The sequence below is a fragment of the Arachis hypogaea genome, chromosome 8 (assembly GCF_003086295.3).
Source record: "Arachis hypogaea cultivar Tifrunner chromosome 8, arahy.Tifrunner.gnm2.J5K5, whole genome shotgun sequence".
NCBI classification, from domain to species: domain Eukaryota; kingdom Viridiplantae; phylum Streptophyta; class Magnoliopsida; order Fabales; family Fabaceae; genus Arachis; species Arachis hypogaea.
The window spans coordinates 48830008-48850500 of NC_092043.1; the positions used below are offsets into that span (position 1 = coordinate 48830008).

Genomic DNA, 20493 nt, shown 5'->3' on the forward strand with positions numbered 1-20493 from the left:
TCTCCTTCCCTCTTTCTCTCTCCCCTTTTCTCTTTCTGTCTCTCTCTCCTTCTCTCTACCCATCCTCTCTCTCTCCTCTCTTTCTCTCTCTTTGTCCACTTTCTATCTCTTCTTTTCTCCCTCATATCCTTCTTCTCTCTTCTTATCTCTCTCCTTTTTTTCTTTCTCTTTCTCTTTCTTCTCTCTCGCTTTAGAGAGAAGAGGAGAAAAAAGATAGAAGATGGATAGATATTGAGAGAAGGTTGAGAGAGAAAGAGAAAAGAGAGAATAAGAAAAGAAAGAGGAGAAGAAGAAAAAAGGAAGAGAGAGAGAGAAAAAAGAAAGTAAAAGAGAGAGGAGCAAGAGAGAGAGAGAAAGAGAGAAAAGAAAAAAAGAGAGAGAAAGAGAGGAGAGAAAAAGGAGAGAGAGAGGAATGAGAGGGGAGAGAGAGAAAAAAGAAGAGAGAGAAGGAGAGGAGAGGAGAGAGAGATAGGAGGGAGAAAGAGGGCAAGGAGAGAGAGAGGAAGTGAGAGAGCGGAGAGAAGGAGAAAGAGACAAGAAGAGAAGGAGAGAAAGAGAGAGATGGAGAGAAGGAGAGAGGAAAAGGGAGAGAGAGGGAGAGAAGGATAGAGAGACAAGGAACAGAGAAAGAAAGACGAGGTGGAGAAAGATGGGAATGAGAGAGAGAGAAGGGAGATGGGAAAGAGAGAGAGAAGATAGAAGGAAGAGATGATGAAAGGGAAGGAGAGAGAGGGAGAGAGAGAGAGAAATAAGAGAAAAGAAGAGAAAGAATATAGAGAGGAGAGGGAGAGAGAGAGAGAGTGAGAGAGACGAGAGGGAGAGAAAGAGAGAGAGAGAGAGAAGAAGGGGAGAGAGAAACTGAGAGGACAAAGAAGAGGAGGGAGATAAGGGAAAAAGAGAGATAGAAAGAGAGAGAGAAGGGAGAGAAGGTGGAGAGAGAGAGAAGAGAAAGAAGGGAGGGAGAGAGAAAGAGAGAGGAAGGGGAGAGGGAGGGAGAGAGAGAGAAAGAAAAGAGGGAGAGAGAGAAAAAGAGTATGTAATTTGGTTTTAGTTTTGGTTAACCAGTTAAAAATCGTTTTTTTTTTTAATTTAGTTTTGGTTAACCAATTCTAAAAAATATGAATATGATTTTAAAAATTATTTTATTAAACCGGTTAACCAAAATGTGATTATAATTTTTTAACCAATTAACCATATTTTGGTTTTTTTTTATGAACACCCCTAATCAAAATGGCAGAGATATGGGGATTATATGTGGGTGCGAAATAGTAGTTGAGCTGAAAATTCCCAATCTTGCCATCCAGTCATGCTCTGCGAGCTGATGTTCAGGGTCTTGTTTTTTCAAGAGTCTTAATGTTTGTTTGTACGTTATTATTTTGATAAAAAAATTAATTTTATTTTTATTTTTTAGTATGTTTGGCAAATTTTTAGTAGTAAAAGTAAAAGTATTAAAAAAATTAAAAAAAAAATATTTTTTGAGAAGTTGTAATTTACATCTTTTTTTAAAAAATCTTTTTTCCTTAAAAAAATTATTTTTTCTATAATAAATAAACAAAAAAATATTTTTATATTGTTATACCCAAACATAATTGATAGATAAAAAGATCTTGTTGGATGAGATACCCAAACATAAAATTACTTTTATTTTTTGATAAGATCTTTTAAAAAAAGATAACTAAAAAAAAGAACTTTTCTTAAAAGTTCACCTAAACAATGATGTAGTTGTTTTTGCTTTTTCAAAATTTAAGCCTCATTCACAATTAAAAAAAAAAAACCTGTGAATCACCTAAAAAAGTGTATTATTTTATTTATTCAATCTTCTTAATTAAAATTTTATTTATTTTAATTATTATAATTATAGAATTTAAATTTTTTATTGAAAGTTTATAAAATTTTTATTGACTAATTATTAATTGTACAAATATTTAAATTATATTCAATATTCGTTCAATTAGTACTCTAAAATATTAAGTGTTCGAAATAAAAATATAATAAATATTATTAATTGCTATAATACTCGCAAGTTAAAGAAAAATAGTGGCAAGGCTGTTGTTAATCATTTGAATTGGAGTTTAAAACTAGTATAATTTAAACATAAGTCTAAGAATTCAATATCTTTAAAAAATGGGGACATAATGTAGATAATTCTCAATCACAAAATTTATTAAAACATATATAATAAATAAGATAATTAAATTGCCATGAAAATTTATTTACATACCATCGTATAAATTTTATTATTAATTAGAATTATTTAAGAATTTATTCAATAATTAAATTAAATTAATTAGCTCTTAAATTAATTATTAGGACCGTTAAAATGGACTAAATTTATTGAATCAAATTCGTGAGTTCAAGAGTTTTATAAAACTCTCTTGATGGAAAAAAATGTAAATGAAAGATTCCGCTAAATTGAATATAAAATTTTTGAGTAGTCTACTCCCCTCGAATGGAAAATTTCCTTTATTTTTAATTAAAATTTAAAGAGTATCCCTAAATTCATAAGAGATTTGTTTGTCTATCTTATATATAATTTTATGTGATTTGAACTTAAAAAATATATTTGAAAAAAAATCAACTCATTTATTTGACTTAAATATATGAATTTTTTGTTTTTAAAATTAAACTCGTAAAGATACGAACTTAAATGACTTAGCTCGATTAAAAAAAAAAAAAACGAGTTATGCGGATTGATTTTGGAACTAAACGGATGCTTTTTTTTTTTTTTCAAAATAAACTTGGACACTTTTTTTTATGGACCCAACCCGAAATTTAAGCAACCCTCTAACAAAAGTAACATAATTAACTTAAAAAGTATTTTTTTAGCTAAAAATATATTATTTTAAACTATTCACTTAAATTTTTTTTTCCCATTAAAAAAAAAACGTTAAACGAATTGGACTGACCATAAAAAGACTACATGAATACAAAAGCTAATCAATACCTGTTTATAGGAATAAATTCTGAAATATATATGTATTGACTACATTTACGTTTATAATCAAATTTAATAAATAATACTATCAAACTTGATTTACACATATAATAAATTTCACAAATAACATAATTAATCTATATTAAAATTTATAATCATAACAAATAAAAGTTTACATATGTTATGATCGCTATTTTTAGTGTTCTTAAAAAATTTGATTATGATATTTTAAAATATTTGATTATTCTATTTTAAAGAGGCTTTTTAATGTGAATTTTTTTATTCTTTTAGTAGTTGATAATTTTGTCACAAAAAAACTTAAAAAGTATTTTTTTTTTTTGAAGTTTGTCAAAAATTTAAAAATAATTTAAACTTTATTTTGTTTCAATTTTATCCCAAAATATTTTTATTTGCATCAAATGTTGTTGTGACAATTAATTTTTAGAGAAATTTAGGACTGATTTAACAAACAACTCCACAAGAATAACTTTCAAGACAAAGAAGTCTGATATAAAGTTTTGTCATTGACTTTTAATTCTCTTCTCAAATTTTGTTAGGGAGCCAATGAAATATTTGTACAATGTGTATATTTGGCCATTTATTTAGTTCAATATGAGTTAAAAAATAAATATCTTGGATAAAATACTACCAATATCTCAAACACAATACACCTATACTATCCAGAATAACCATCCGGATACCAGGGATAATAAATATCTGATATTTTACTAAATTGAAGATCCCTAAACCCCACTGTACACATTGTACATATACTCTATTGACTCCCTATACTTCCTCTTCTCAAAATTATTGCTATATTGGTCCTAACCTAATAAAAAATTTAACTGTTAGAGATAAATTTAATACAAATAAAATTTTTTTAGGACAAATTTAAAACAAAATATAAAACTTAAGCGTATTTTTTAAGATTTTTGGTAAAGTTCAAAAACCAAAATATACTTTACCCCTACTTTATTCATAACGTATTTCTGTTAAAATAAATATATTTTGGTTATAAATACATTATATTTAGTTTTATTTTTATATAAATTTTTAAATCAAATTAATCTTTAATGTTAAACAATGACATGCATATAATTTAACCAAAATCATTCAAACAATGACGAATTAATATAGTTTTTATTTTTATTAGAATAAAGACTCGACTTATTCATTTTAACGGGTCAAAGAACTCAACTCTTGAGTTTCAACTTATTTTAATTTGGTACAGTTTCATAAAATGGAATGACTCTCATCAATACTTGTTTCAGTCATATTGTCCTTTATCTACTTCTTAATTGCTCTAGCTCTTAGAACTGCTCAAATTTTAGGTTATGTTTAACTTGTTTTTCTATTTAAATTTGTTTGATACAACTAACACTCTCTATTGTTGAACACATAAATCATTATATGCATTAATGAGTAAAGCTTTAGTTTGATGGTATTTTTAGTCACCAAAATTTCAAAATTATTAACTTAATAAGTGATTCATGTGGGGTTAATGTGATATATTAGGAATATGTGCTGGGTCTTGATTAAAAATCTTTTGCTAATTGGATGTTTCATGATATAATTATATGTTTTGCTTTCATACTTTATTGATTTTTTATTTTTTTTAGAAACAACCTTGGAGACCGCTAATTCCTTATGGCAATGCTAAAGGAAATTGGTATAGTACTCATTGGTTGTTTTTTTTATCCTTTTCAGGTGGAACTTATATTTAACCATTTATAAAAAAAAAAATCATTGCTGTCAAGTGTAAAAGTATCTTCACGACTGTTAAATTCTTATTTGCAAATGTAAAGGAGCTTGAAATTTAAATTGCAAAGGGCTGAAAAATAAAATAAATATCTATAAATACTTTTTACCTATTGTATAATTGATTTTGAACTCACAATCAATTACGAAATTCTGACTTACCGAAAAACCAAACTAAAATTTTTCGAATATCAAAATAGTTATTTACTCTTATATATTTTCTTATCAATGCTAACAATAAATATATAGATTATATGTATTTTATGTATATACATCTATGTATTTATATATATGTATGCCTTTGTACGTAGATGTATCTTCATTGTTCTCACACAAGACAGTAAACAAATGCAACCTAATATATTCTATTAGATAGTATATTCTAAAATAAGTGATGAGCCTTAATAATACAATGTTGTTATAATATTTCTAATTAGTATATAGTTTATGTGTTTACGTTGTTTGTGCATGTAACAAATTAAAGAAAACAAATGTTAATTTTAAGAAAAAGTATAAGATACCAACATATTATCTTTCAACTTATTACCAATAATAATTAGTTATTATATTTTAAATACATATATAAAGAGACATATTCAGAAAATATATCCTTAAAGACATTTTTATTAGACATATTCACAAAGATACTTCCATTAAACACAGTTATAAATAAGAGTTGACAGAAGTTGGCAAAAATACTGTTGATAACGTAACGAAATTATAATTTTAATTAGTATATAGTTTTAGTTTTGCATCAGATTAAGGACGTCTCTTCCTTCAAAGAATAATTATTTACTAAAGAAATAAAATAACAGTTTTCAAATGCTTGACTTGGCCAACCAAAAATATAGTTAAGTTGATAAACTTATTTTCACTAATTTATTCTACTCAACCGAACAAAGAAGGGAAAGGAGTAAAATCAGCAACTCCACTACTGTAAACTAAAAGCAAGGAAAAACTAGCATCTTAATTACAAGAAATTGCACTGAAAAAATTAATTACAATAAAGTTTTACTTTGGTCAAAAGATTATCACCATATATATTTTTTCAAATAACCCTTAATAGTGTTCCTTTGAAACTGTGTTTCTTTCTTTCTTTCGCTAAGATTGAAAACGTGCTTCATTGATTGAAATTTCCTTCAATTAAAAGGGATTCATAAATTCCTAAAGAGTGTTGCATTGTTCCAAACACAACATTTGTGTCCAAACTACAATTTATTGCCATTTCAATCCATTACTGCATTTCTATAACCACGCAAAGATCAAATAATTGGGAATGAAGAAACACGAACTCCGGAATTGGTACGCAACTATATTATTGTTCTTGTTATTATACTTTGTGAATTTGTAGACTTTAACTATATTAATATTCAAGACTCTTTGTTCAATGTTTATATTTCTATTTGAATGTTTATACATTCACCAATATATACTTATCATTTTAGTATCGATTGCTAAATAATAAATGTGATGAATAAATATGTGAATTTGTTTTCTCAATATTTCTAAGTTATCAAAGATTTTTATTTTTGTTCAAAGTCTAAATATCTAACGAGTGCTAATATATTTCAGATAAAGTAAAGAGTGCAATATTTATGATTTACGAATCATTTGTTCAAAATCAATACAGAAGACTTAGAATTTAGATTCTTGTCAATCTTGATCTTTATTTCTATACATCATCATCCAAGGATGATTGAAAAAGTAGAATCTTTGGAACACACTTCCACCACCCTTGGCATTTCGAAAGAACTCTGCGACGACGACGGCAGGCCACAACGAACCGGTACACATTGATCCAACAATTCATGTTTCAAATCTAATTGTATAGGAAGAATTTTAAGTATTTTTTAAGGTGAAAACTCAAGGGAGAGTTTATAACTGAGAGTCGTTAAATGATTTGACTAATTTAACTAAATTTTCATGTAACGGCTCTCAACTATCAGTTTCACGTGAAGTCTAGTACACTTAAATTTTCACCATTTTTTAAACATTAGGCGTTCCAATAACTTTTATTGTTGATTTTAATTATAATATATATATAATATATATTAATTAAAATCAACAGTTAAAATGACTAAAATACCAATATTTTCATACATACATATATATATATATATATATATATATATACCATTATGTAAATGTTGTTATGCAGGAACTGTATGGACAACAAGTTCTCATATAATAACAGCAGTGATTGGATCTGGAGTTTTGTCGTTAGCATGGTCGATAGCACAATTAGGTTGGATTGGTGGCCCTATTGTTATGATCTTCTTCAGTCTCGTCACTTTGTATACTTCATATTTTCTTGCTAATTGTTATCGTGCTGGAGACCCCATCACTGGCAAGAGGAGCTACACTTACATGGAAGCCATTGACAACATTCTAGGTAAGCACAAACAAAATTATGTTTTTTTGATGACTTAAAAGAAAATAAACAAAAACTAAGAGCGAGAAAAAAATAAGAAACTGTTTAAGGAAGGCAGTCCGTTGAATACTACTCTCAAATTCCTTTCAAGGCAACGGAAGCTCCACTTGAGGAGAAAGCGTCCTCATTGCGGTCTTTGTCATAATGTCTGCTACTGTATTTGCATCTCTCAAGATCAACCGAAGATTAGCACGCCATTTCCAAGACATGATATCTCGAATTTTTAACACCAAAGGATCAATAAACCCAGAGCAACCTTGTAAATTATTGACAATAGTAAAAACTTTCACACAATCTGTCTCACATATAATGTCTCTTTGTCCCGAGTCCCACACTAAAAATAAGCTATGTTAGATATATGATAGTTACTTTAACAATTTTTATGTTAAAATAATAGTTAGGATAAAATACTATTAGGTTTTCAATTTTTGTATTAAATTTTAATTTGGTGTCTAATATTTTAAATATTTTATTTCTATTTTAAAATAATATTTTTAACAGATTTAATATTGTCTCATTGTTAAATTTGACACAAATAGTCAATAAAATGAGTGGCGCTACAGAATAAAAAAGAGCTTTTACATTGATAATTATTAGTGAGTTAATTTTATTTATGTACTAAAATCGAATGTTATTGACTCTTTAATTTACTAAATTTTTGTGCCAAATTTAACGATGAGTTAATATTAAACATGTATAAAATTTTTGGATTAAAATAAAACTCTTAAAAGTTAGAAACTAAATTATTAAAACTTGATTGAAATGTTAGATACTAAAATAGTATTTTATCCTAATAGTTACATATGATGTTTACATTAATTATTTTATTAATTATTTATTACTTGTTTGAGTGGATTATATGAAAAATATTTTCATCTTTTTAGAGTATATTGAGTGAGTAATTTAAAAACTCTATATATAGTCACTCCTTTTATATTCATGTTATTTTTAAATTAAAAATGTTAATGAAATGCGTTATATATATAAATGTTGTATATGCCATAACATTGCAGGAGGAAAAAATTCTATTTTTTGTGGGATAATCCAATATGCAAATCTTTATGGAATTACAATAGGATATACAATTGGAGCTGCCCTTAGCATGATGTGAGTTCAGTTATTAACCCTAACATTTCATCTTTGAGTTGAAACTGATTTTAATATTTTATACACTGCTCACACTTACAACATTAATAATTCTTGCGGAATAGTCTCTAATATCTTCAAATCCCTAGCCTGAAGACCTTTCCCTTTTCTTAGTTTCATTTATTTCTTATGCTGTTGCTCATAATAGCTCTATTGAGTTCTTTTGGAATCAAATCTTTACTATATAAAAACTGTAAGTAGTTTTAAAATCATTTCAATTAATATTTTTTAAATGAAATTTAACTTGGTTTGATTGGCAGGGCAATAACAAAGATTCATTGCATATACTCATCTGAAGGAGAAGACTCATGCATTATTTATGGCAACCGTTACTTAATAGGGTTTGGGATAATCCAACTTGGTTTCTCTCAACTTCCTGATTTTCATAATATTTCATGGCTCTCAGTACTTGCTGCTGTCATGTCCTTCACATATTCCATAATTGGTCTCATTCTTGGAATTATCAAAATGGCAGGTTATATATGTCTCTTCTTCCTACATCAAGTTTTTCTCTCTATGTTTTTTTATATACTTATGATATTAAATGGACAGTGTATTTAAACTTAAATTAAACTAAAAACTATATTTAAAAAAAATACGGTTTGATTTGGAAAGATGCCATTAATTTGAATTTTTAAAATTTCAAAAGTATTAATTTTGTTTGAGAAATCAATGAATTGATGAATAAAGATTAAAAATATATTATTTTAAAAATTAAATTGATGCTTTTAGGGACAAATACACTTATATAATTATGGGAGCAAGTGTTCTTATTAAAATTTAAAAATATTTTAAAAAATAAAAAAAATTATTCATAATTTTCTCCACTATATTATTAAAGTTGACTCCACTATTTTATCTCTTTTATTTTATTTTATGTTATATATATATATTACTGTTAAAATTTTTTAAATAGATGCTTTACTTTTTAATAAAAATATATTTACAATTTTATAAATCTTGAATTGGAACGTTTATATAGTTTATGAATAATATAGCATAAAAAACAAAATTGGCTGAGCACAGTAAAATTATATTGTTGTCTAATAAATTTTTATGCAGGAAATGGCACTATAATGGGTAGCATAACAGGAGCTAAAGGAGAATCACCGATGGATAGAGTGCGGGGGATATTCCTAGCTCTTGGAAACATTGCCTTTGCATATGCATTTTCTACTATTCTCATTGAAATTCAGGTACATCATTTTTAATTTCTTATTCTCCGTTTTTAAAATAAAGGTCGTTTTTTACTGATTCATAAACTAGAAATTTAATATATTTACGTGAAATTACATCTAAATATATTAATGTGGGTGTTTGTTTACAAAGACAAGGATAATTTCGGAAGAATATTTGAAACGAAAGAGAATTAGTTTTGCCATGCAAAATTTATGGTTTTTAAAAATATTTTTAATTATTTATTATATATTTGTGTATATTTATATATATTATTTTATATATTTTTTAATGAAATAATTAATTATTAAAATAATCAAACTAAAAATAATAGAATAATAATAAAATCTACCATAATAGAATAATCAAACAGTATAATCAAATTTTTTTATAAATACTAGCATTCTAAGCGACAACTCCTAGCAATCTGGGTTATGCTAGATAACTAATAATTTTTTTAAACAACATGAACAATCACCAATCAAATCAAAACACACTACATCTCTAAATTACCCACATAAATCTTAATATTAGAATAACCATCCGCACACCTAATGAAATGAACATCCTATATATTCATTGTTCACATTATTTAGTATTTTCATTGTCTACCTATACTTTTCCTAATAATAATATGGGTGTGACTAAACAGGACACCATAAAATCTCCAAATGAACTAAAAACAATGAAGGCTGCTTCAAAGATAAGTGTTGCAACAACAACAATATTCTATGTCCTATGTGGATGCATAGGTTATGGTGCATTTGGAGATTCAGCACCAGGAAACTTACTCACAGCATTTGATAAACCAATTTGGCTCATTGTCATTGCAAATTTAGCAATAGTCATTCACCTTGTGGGAGCATACCAAGTTTATTCCCAACCTCTCTTTGCCTTTGTTGAACAACAAGCATCTAACAGATGGCCAAGTCTTGAAATTGAACACAATGTGGAAATACCATTTTTACCCTCTTTCAAGCTAAACAAATTTAGACTAGTTTGGAGATCAATTTTTGTGGTGGTAACAACTTTTATATCAATGTTGATTCCATTCTTTAATGACATATTGGGAGTGATTGGAGCATTAGGGTTTTGGCCCTTGACTGTTTATTTCCCTGTGGAGATGTACATCAAACAAATGAAGATTGAAAAATGGAGTGGGAAATGGATTGGTTTGCAATGTTTGAGCATGTTTTGTCTCTTAGTAACACTTGCTGCTCTTGTTGGATCAGTGGTTGGTGTCTTACTTGACCTTTCCAAATTCAAGCCATTCAGCTCACAATTATAGTACTCAAATTAAAGCTCTCTCTATATATATGCCTTTGGTTTTTGTATTACTTGTTTAATTATTCATTCATTTACTCATTCAATGATTTTGTTATTATCACATTGTATGTATGTTAATGCTATTGAAATAATTAAATGATACAATAGAACTTAAATTAAATTAAATCTTCTTCTTCTTCTGTATAATGTTTTGTGTTGGGTAATTTCTTGTTATGTTTTCATTTTCTTCTTTATAAACGACTAAATAGGATTTCTTATGGAGAGAAAATTCGCACATTGCATAAAAAATAAATGTCAAAGATATGATTTAGATTTTAGATCAATGCAAAGTGGAAAATAGTAACCCTAATCATTTCAACAAATACTAAAAAGGAACACAATTAAAAGCACCAAAATTAGGTAGCTAAGGTCATCTTTGCGTAAAATAACTCCTAAAGCAAATGATTAGAAAGAAATTCAGTGTTACGTTTCCCAAATGAAAGCACCAAAATTAGATAAAAAAAAAAAAAACTAAGGTAATATCTTTTGGATTTTATTTTTAGATCATCACAAAGAGGGATTGAACTTTACTTCCACCAATACCACTTTACAATAACTCCTACTTTTTTTTTTGTCTGGTAAATCAGAAAGCAAATAGGATACATGAAATTATCATTTTACTCTATGTTGATCTCTATTCATCATATTGATTTTGTTGATTGTTTAATGTCTGAAAGCAAAACTATTATACTAATTATGACTAAAATAATCCATAGGTACAAAGTATAGCAAAGTACTAGGCACAAAGATTTTGGACAAAATCATATATACAACCACGCAAACTTTTAAGAATTTAGGTGCCAAACATTATCACTTCAACATCGTTTTCGAAATTTTAAATTATACATAATAATAAAAAATGAGATACTATTTTTTATGTGTTTTTTTTTTCCGATTCTTGTCTTGGTTTTTTTTATCTTTTTTTTTTTTTTATCTTCTTGTCTCTTTTTTATTGATTTTTTTGTGCAGTTAATCTAATAATAATATTTCTAATAGCTAATTACTGCTTGTTTCTATTACAATTTTTGAAAGACTATTCTTTTCTTTATCGGTCACATAAGCAGGTATTATTTTGCATCTCTCTTTATTGCTTCTTATTTTTGTTTTTTTTTTTCTATTCAAAAGAATTTTATTTTATTTTATTTTTCATTTTTTTGTTTTTAATTTTTTTTATAATTTTTTAATCTGAAAATCATATAAAAATAAGAGCTACATTCTTTTTTTTATAAAATCTCAAATGTTTACAATGATAATGTGAATGAATAAATAAAAAAATTATTTTAAATTTTAATATATTAATATATTATGTTCATAATAAAAGAATGAATGAAAAATTTGTATTAAATTTGTCTTTTATTATTAGTTTGAACTAAAAATTAATATAATTAGCGAGTTTTGTTGTTGTAGCCCTAGTGTCGTTTTAGGGCTTAGACTTAGAGTTATTAAACATATGGTGAGCAAAAATATTAGTTAAATATTTGTTTCTAGTTTCTACCTTAGAAACTAGATTTTATATTATGACTCAAAGTTTAAGAGCATATAATGTGCTTATTTTTTACTTGTATCTGGATACTTCTTTTTCTTTTTCTCCTGAAATAACCGCCTTTAGAAAAACACTAATTAAATAATTTTTCATAAAATTTCAAATTGAATAATTAGAAAATATTATTCTCAAATGAAAAAAATATTATAATTAATAATTATTCAATTATAAAAATTATTTAAAAATATTATTAAAAAATTAATATAATTTTAAAATATTAATTTGATTTTATAATTTATAGTTTAAAATGAAATAAGTATTCTAGTTCAAAGTTAAAGTGGAACCAAATTAAAAAGTGCTGTTGACTATTGACCCTACAATCAAGCTGGCACTACATACGAATTCAACAATTGTCAATTACACCAAATATGAATGGTGGGGGGGCATGTCACATTTGTTTTTCATATTTCAGATATTCCATTGCCAAATACGTTGAATAAAACTCAATTTCTATCAAATCTCATTATGTCTTGTCTTTTCTCTTTTGTTTCTATCTCTATTTTCACAGGATGGTCAGAATGTAGAATATCTGTAGTATAAATACCTAATTGGTACAAATAAAAAACTTATATAATAAAAATTTTATCTATTTTGTGTGTTAAATATATATGTTAAGTTTATAAATTAAAATTTTTTTATAAAAAATATAAAAACATTTAAAACTTTTTATTAATAAATTTATAATGTGTTTTTAGAATACATATTAACTAAATCCGTATAATAATATAGTCCGAATAAATATTAGATCATTACTAAAATGCTAAATTTTTCAAAGATTCCAACAATGATTTGATCCCTCATCTCTAAGAATAAATACTAATAAATAGAAGTAATGATTAATTTGAACTCCCTAAGTTAATGCTTACCTTACAATTAACCCATGCCCTTTACAAACATTGGTCTTGTTTTCCTAACCTGTTGGTAATTGCTTCCAAATTAAATAAACATATATTGGGACATGTGGACTACCTTGAGTTAATTTCAAGAGTAAACATTGGAGTTAGTTCAAAGGAATTTTAAATCGAATACTTTAATTTTAAACAAAATTTCCAAGTTTTGATTTCAAATTAAATTTTTAATATATTATATTGGATAAATAAGTTTTTACTGATTTTATTTTAAAATAATTATATTCTAAAAAATATCATTATACGATAAATTAATCTATTTCAAATAATAGAAAAATCTATCTGATGAAAATAATTTTTGAAATTTTTAAACAATAAAAATTCTTTGAAATAAACAAAATATCTAAGTAAAATTTTTTAAGAGTTAATTTTATATGTTTACTGTAATTTGTAATTTCAATTATTATTTATTAAGGCAAAGCCTTATTGTTGGTCTAAAATGATGTTCATGCCTTAAAAGGCTCAAAAGTTGGGTTGAAAAACACCCGAGAGTAATGAGTGGGGTTTACTGGTTTCGGTGCAAAAAAGGAAGCTAAAAGTGAAACATTGAATAAGTTATATTTAGTCCCTTTAATGTCTTAATAATAGTACTATAATTTGTGAATTCATGGTCTTCTCATGAAATGGCAGACATATATATTTAGCATATTTAAATTAAGTGCATGTTATAGTGAGAAAAAAAATAAAAAGATAAAGATTCATTCTTATAAATAGATAGATATTTATTTTAAAAAATATATTATTTTATTTTTATTATTTTTTTTAAATAAATTTATGCACATCTTTTTATTCTCATCACAGAAAAACTATTTGATCATAAAATTATGGGATAAATATTGTTTTAATTCCTAAAGTTTAAGGTCAAAATCAAAATCGTCCATAAACCTATTTTGGATTGAAAATCGTCCTCAATATTTTATTTGTTATTAAAATTATCCTTTTGAATAAAATATTTTTTAAATGAAAAAAATGTCCCTTATTCCTAAAGTTTCACTCTTTTCTTCTATTAATAAAACTCAGATTCATTATTTTTCTTTTTTCATCAACAAAACTCAATCATTAACAAAATTCAGAACTAAAATTCTTCTTCTTCTATTAACAAAACTCATATCCAATTAAAACAATCAGAAATTTTCAAATTCATCTCTAATTACAAGACCCAAAAATCTATAAATATAATTAACAAGAACAATCAAAATATATCAATAGCGATAAAAAAGAATAGCAACAAAGGAAACGGTAGGAACAAGAGTGAGAAGAAGAGGAAGACGAACACAAAGAAGAGGAGAGAAATAACAGAGAGGCGACGAGAGCGAGTCACGGCATTGTGAGAGTGAAGGCGAGTTGCAGAACTACGAGGACAAAGGTGTCGGCGGCGACGACGGTAAGGCACAGCAAGAGCTAGACTTCTTTCTCTTTGAGTCTCTGCTTTTCTCATTCTATGAATCTCTGCTTCTCTCTTTTGAAGATGTGAGTGAAAAGAAGAGGTTGTGATGAAAATGATGATCTAAGAGTATAATTGTCTTACTATTTTAATACTAAATAAAATGTTTAAAATAATTTTAAATTCAAAATAAAATTAAAAATAATTTTAATTTTGACCTTAAACCTTAAGAATCCATCAGTAGTTATTCCTAAAATTATCCTTCAAATTATTACTATTTAGTTCCTCTAAATAGTAAATAGTAAGAAATTCCTTTTGTAAAGTCCTTCAAATAACATCGCCATTGACATTGTCCCCTCTCTCTGTCAAAATGAATGTATTAAAAGATAAATAAAAAGAAAATTATATTTTGGTCAAGATATTTATACATCCTAGCATATATTTTAATGAGTAATAAAAATATTTTAATTCTATGGTAATATGTAACTAGGCCATATATTTTATCCTTATCATCTTTTAAGAATTTGTTTTTGTTAATGACGTACCATTTTAATAGTTTATTTATTTATTTTTATTTTATTTCAAGTAGAAATTGGCCCTGTAATATAATTATGTAACTAGCTGTCTTTCAAGTTGTTCAATGAATAAGTGCAGGAAAATTCCAAGGCAGATATGTTAAAGCCATTACATATTCTTATCAACCCTTTTTCCTTTTTCATTGCAAGAAAACACAGATCATGTAATGTCCAACACTTTTATGACACAGCCACCATAAACAGCTAAGATATAGAACAGTATATAAATATAAAAATAAATAGACCCCACGTCCCCACCAAAATTTACAAAATAATTAAAATGAAATTTACACATGTAATTAATATATGTCTCTCCATCAATGTGAATAACAAGAATTCAAAAAACAAAAAGATGCCCTCCAATAATAGTAATAATGAAAAAAGGGAAAAGAAGAACACATAATTAATAATAGTAAAAATAATAATGATCAAAATGAAAGTAGCACTTTTCCTATTCATATAAAGAGCTGAAAAGTTTGTTCTCACTCGGGTTTGGTCTTCAAGCGGTACAAGAGCTTCTTCTTCTTGGAGCTTTGATTTTCAATGGTGAGAACCACTTTGCCAGGTTCACCAATCTTGAAACTGTTGCAAAGAACAGGTTCTTCTGATGGTGCAACCTTTCTAGCTTTTTGAATTATTACTGTGTAGCTTCCTTCTGAGTTTGGCACAAATTCAGCACCATAACTTATATCCCACCCTATTACTCTCATCTCCCAAGACAATACACAATTCTGCATTTTTTACAAAATTCCAAGTCATAATTAATTAATGTATTTCTATACAGAGACTCAGAGTACTATGATCATCTAATAATAACAATGTGTTTAATAATAAAACTAAATAATTGGTTTAAAATTTAAATGCTGCATGATCTTGATTCAACAATAATATTTTCTTAGTTAGTAACATAATATATAATACGTGACAAAGTTTATATTGGAGGTAATTTCATCATTTATCAACCTAACAAATTAATAGTATCACAACACATAGATGATAGATCCTTATTGTATTTTATTGGGTAGCTACAGACATGGACCAAGACAACAAAACATGGCTAGTATTAGAGATCAAGATCTAAAAAAATCCAATTATTGCCTTCTAATACAGAGACAAAAAGATAATAAAAGATTATTGTATTTTTCATGAATCCAAATCCTATACTTATTATATTAAATGACTATTCAATTATTCATAGTTTAGTATTCTATGGGGTATTGCTTTACACTTTTTTGTTCCTAGAGCATGGGCCTACTCTGTCAGCACCCTTTGTTGCATAAAATATGAGAACTAAGAATATGCAAATTCAAACCCTCAAAATAAATTTAAAAGAGTAACAATAATTGCACATTTAAATTGGTATTAATATATTTCATTCACTAAAAGTATTCATTTGTATCTTAAAATTGGTGTCCTCATTTTATCCAAGTATATATACAAAAATGAAAAGCCAATTTTAAATGCCACAAATATGAATTTTGAGTCTAAAGAGGGGTTGAATGCACATACATTTATTTTCACATAAGATGTTTAAATATAAAAGTGTTGAGAAAAGAGGAATCCTAGGCCAAGAGAGGTAACGCATTCCAATGGTACAATGCTTTGGATTCTCATCTTCTGAATAGGGCCGTCAAAATGGGCTAAACCCATCGGGCCAGCCCGTTTACCCGTTTAAATGGGCGGGCTTTGCCCCTAAAATTAAGCCCGTTTAAATTTCGGGCTAAACGGGCTTAGCCCGATTAACCCGAAAAAAATGATGGGTTAAACGGGCTAGCCCGCGGGCTAAACGGGTGGCCCGTTTAATTTTTTTTTCATTTTTTTTTAAAAAAAGTAACACTTTTAGCTAATATTTTTCCCAATCCGACCCGAAAATTCGACCCATCAACTAAAAAATTTTTTTTTTAAATGGTTTTTGACCTAAAAGTGGTATTTTTTGTCAAAATATTTTTCAAAAAATAAAATAAAATGATAAACGGGCTGGCCCGTTTAACCCATCGGGCTGACTATAAATGGGCCGGGCTAAAAAATTTTGGCCCGCGAATAAAGCGGGCTTAAATGGGCCAGCCCGTTTAACCCATGGGCTTAATGGGCTGGGCCTAAATGGGCCGGGCTAGCCCGTTTGACAGCCCTACTTCTGAACGAAAAACAGAAGACAGAAAGAAAAGACAATAACAATGCATGAGACCCACCTCAGTAACTGGAAACTCCACAGAATGTTTAGCAGCTGGTCTCACAGTTATCTCGGTAACAGCATCGTTATTTCCGAATTCCCCATCTTTACTTAGTCCTCCATACTTCACAGAAAGTTGCTCAGCTGCAATGTACCTGAAAATAATACAAAGCATTAAATCAGATATACAAACATAGCAAAACCATAGTAACTAAGGAAGAAGGAAAAGATTGAATAGTGTTTATTATGCATGGCTTCCCACCTTAAGAGGGTCTCGGCTGTTTTGGAAGGACCAGCAAACACAAACTTGCTCTTCGTTCTCTGTGTCAGAAATGGACTTATCATCCTGTTCACTGCCAAGTACCACCATGGCACATTGATAAACACCTACAAACCACAAACACACATCAAAACTTTTATAATCTTTGATTATAGATCATAGAATTTGATATTTATTAATCACATTTTTTAAGATAAACATATATAATTTTAGCATAAGTAGAAAATAGACAAGACAAGAAATTCTTAATTGTTTTGTCTTCTAAGTCATAATTATAGATTTTTTGGATTCCCAAACGACAAATTCGTCGAGGATTAGAGCTCCATTTAAGAGTTTGCAGCTGGCGAAGTTGCTGCATCCGCAAGGCGATTCGAAACCCCCAAAATAAATGGTGCATTTGTTCCGATAACACACAGCAAATTTTGTAGATTTCTAAGATAAAGAATTAAAAGAAAAGATATAAGAAGAGCAATGGTGTATACCTGTTTGGCAACAAATTCAGGGTAATTATCTTGAAGCAATTGAACGGCCTGTTTGGTTGCTTGTCTAAGTTCCCACTTAGCAGGACCAGGTGAATTCTTGAGATCATTAACCTGAACAATGGTGGATATCCCACCAGGCCAGAAATCAAGCTTCCTAATACTCCTCTCAAGTAACCTAATCCTCCATTTCAAGAACCTCTCCCTCTTCTCCTCATCCGAGAATGCCTTCTTATACAGCTCCTTGTTCTGGAACTCGCCATAGATGTTGTAACACACGGGGTGCCCTTCTTTGTCGTATCCGTGCATGTATACCGCCTTTTCAAAATCCATTGTATTAATGAAAATATTATCTTCTTCTTCTTGTTCCAGTAATTCGTCGATCTTGAACTCCTTTCGCCACTTGATCGTGTTCTTGATCATGGTGAACGCTTCTTTTACCCTGAAATCACGTGCGCGAAGGAACTTCAAGAGGATCACGTCTGTTCTTTCGTCGGCGAGGAGCGGCACTCCCCAGATTGAGACTTCTTCTGGCGCCAACAATGGCGAACACTCTTCTTCCTTCTTTGGAGCTAGTTCTTCAGCTTCAGTTGTGGAAGAAACTGCCACCACGGTTTCTTCAATGGCCTCAACGGTTTTTGCTTCGTCGTCATCCACAGAAGAAGATAAAGCTTCTGCTGTTGTTGTTGCTTCTTTCACTTCTGCTGCAGCTTCTTTTTCTTCTGATGAATCCTTTTTCTCCTCAATTAGGTGGTTTTTCTCTGCTTCTTTTTCTTCTTCTTCCTTCTTCTTTTCTTCTGCTACATCAGATTCAACTGCAGGCTTTTCTTCTTTTGGTGCAGAGAATTCACGATTGTTGAGTGCAGTTTGGATTAGGGTTTTGAGCTCTTGAAGTGCCTTCTTCTCAGTCTCAGCAAGTTCAGAAACCTTCGTGCTCTCTTCCTTGAACGAACCTGATTCTGGAACCTTCTCATCATCACATGCTTTTGAATCCTCGCCGGCATTATTTTCATTTGCAGCTACAGAAGCTTCTTCTTCTTTCTTTTCATCTTCAACAACATGCTCTTTCTCTGTCTCCTTCTCATTCTCAACAATGGCGGTGGTGGAGTGTTCTTTCTCGTCAACGTCAGTGACCCTAACTTGTTCCACATGCAACACTGCTTCCTCTTGTGGTGGTGATGGTGATGTCTTTGGAGCTTCCTCTGCCATTGTTGAATTCAATTTTAAGCTAAGCGTGAATGAAAATGACAGTTACAACTTACAACAAACTCAAATTCAAAATTTGTTAGTAGAGAGAGAAAGGGAGAGAATGGAGATAGTGGTGTGAACCGTGAAGGGAGAGGGTGTTAGTGGAGAGAAGCAAGTTATAAAGAAACAAGAAAGACAGGGGGACAGACTGTGCCAACTTGGAATATGGGCCAGTGGCCCCAATATTGTGGCCCCAATGGCCTGGATGTAACGGTGTTATTGTTTACCAAAATTAATGGGCCCAAAACTGTGGGCCTTACTGCCGGCAAGTTTACACAGCCCAACGGTATCATACTATCATTCACACTTCTTTTCATTCTCCAACTTGTGTTGGTAAAGCGATGTTATTGTAAACCTAGTTGAATTGGTTTATTGGTTAGTTCACTGATTTATCTAAATAAATGTCGAGAATTCAAGTCTTGCTTTATGTATGCAGCAATTTATTAGTCAGATAAACCTCTGAATAAAATTTCGATCTGTGACGAATTAATTTTTGATCCGTCGGATTAGAAGTAGGAGACTAGGAAGTACCTGGGAACCAAACAAAAAAAAAGTGACGTTATTGTTGTGAGAAAACATGCGTTTACTCATGATTTAAGGATTAATCTTCTTCGAAGAAAAAAAAAAAAACTCTTGAAATTGTTATTTTAAGACGAGAGTTTAAATTAGTTAGGGTAAGAGGTAATAATTGGCAATTGAGTAACCATGTGGAGAAAGTTCATGTCTTGATGACTGATGAGTAACCAAAATTTCTGTTAACTTAGGGAGGAAAACACATGTTTGACTATTTGAGTACGTTAATGGCATAATTGGCAATTTATGATGAGATTTGTGAGAGAGAGAGAGAGAGTGACCCCCTACCCCCACAATGTTTCTCTTTTTGGTTCTGATTATGATTATGGATTTATGTACCGTTTGCTTTAAATTGCAGCTAAGCCGTTGAACAGTCTTTGGTTTAGGCCCTACCAAACTGATTACAAGGACGATTATTACAATTTCCAACTATCACAGACCACTCTAACATTTTATTTTCATGGTGATTGACAACCCTTAGACCATCTCCAATAGGGAACTCATCTCAATCCCTATTTATGGCCCACTTGTCATAAAAAGTGACTCCACATCAGATTTTGC

The 20493-nt window shown here is 29.0% G+C and overlaps 2 protein-coding genes across 2 annotated transcripts; one reads left to right on the forward strand and one right to left on the reverse strand.

Moving 5' to 3' along the window:
• The first annotated feature begins 6385 nt into the window (after positions 1 to 6385).
• Positions 6386 to 10734, forward strand: LOC112708487 (amino acid permease 3-like). Its single transcript, XM_025760629.1, has 6 exons — positions 6386 to 6479; positions 6852 to 7085; positions 8138 to 8231; positions 8531 to 8745; positions 9333 to 9466; positions 10099 to 10734. Exons 1-6 carry the CDS (start codon positions 6386 to 6388, stop codon positions 10732 to 10734), a joined length of 1407 nt encoding a protein of 468 aa, XP_025616414.1.
• Positions 10735 to 15457: 4723 nt separating this feature from the next.
• On the reverse strand, positions 15458 to 19534 carry LOC112708032 (patellin-3). The gene is made up of 4 exons (XM_025760127.3): positions 18115 to 19534; positions 17615 to 17739; positions 17372 to 17507; positions 15458 to 15913 (listed from the first exon to the last, which is right to left on the reverse strand). Exons 1-4 carry the CDS (start codon positions 19318 to 19320, stop codon positions 15665 to 15667), a joined length of 1716 nt encoding a protein of 571 aa, XP_025615912.1. The 5' UTR covers positions 19321 to 19534; the 3' UTR covers positions 15458 to 15664.
• Between the last annotated feature and the right edge of the window lie 959 nt (positions 19535 to 20493).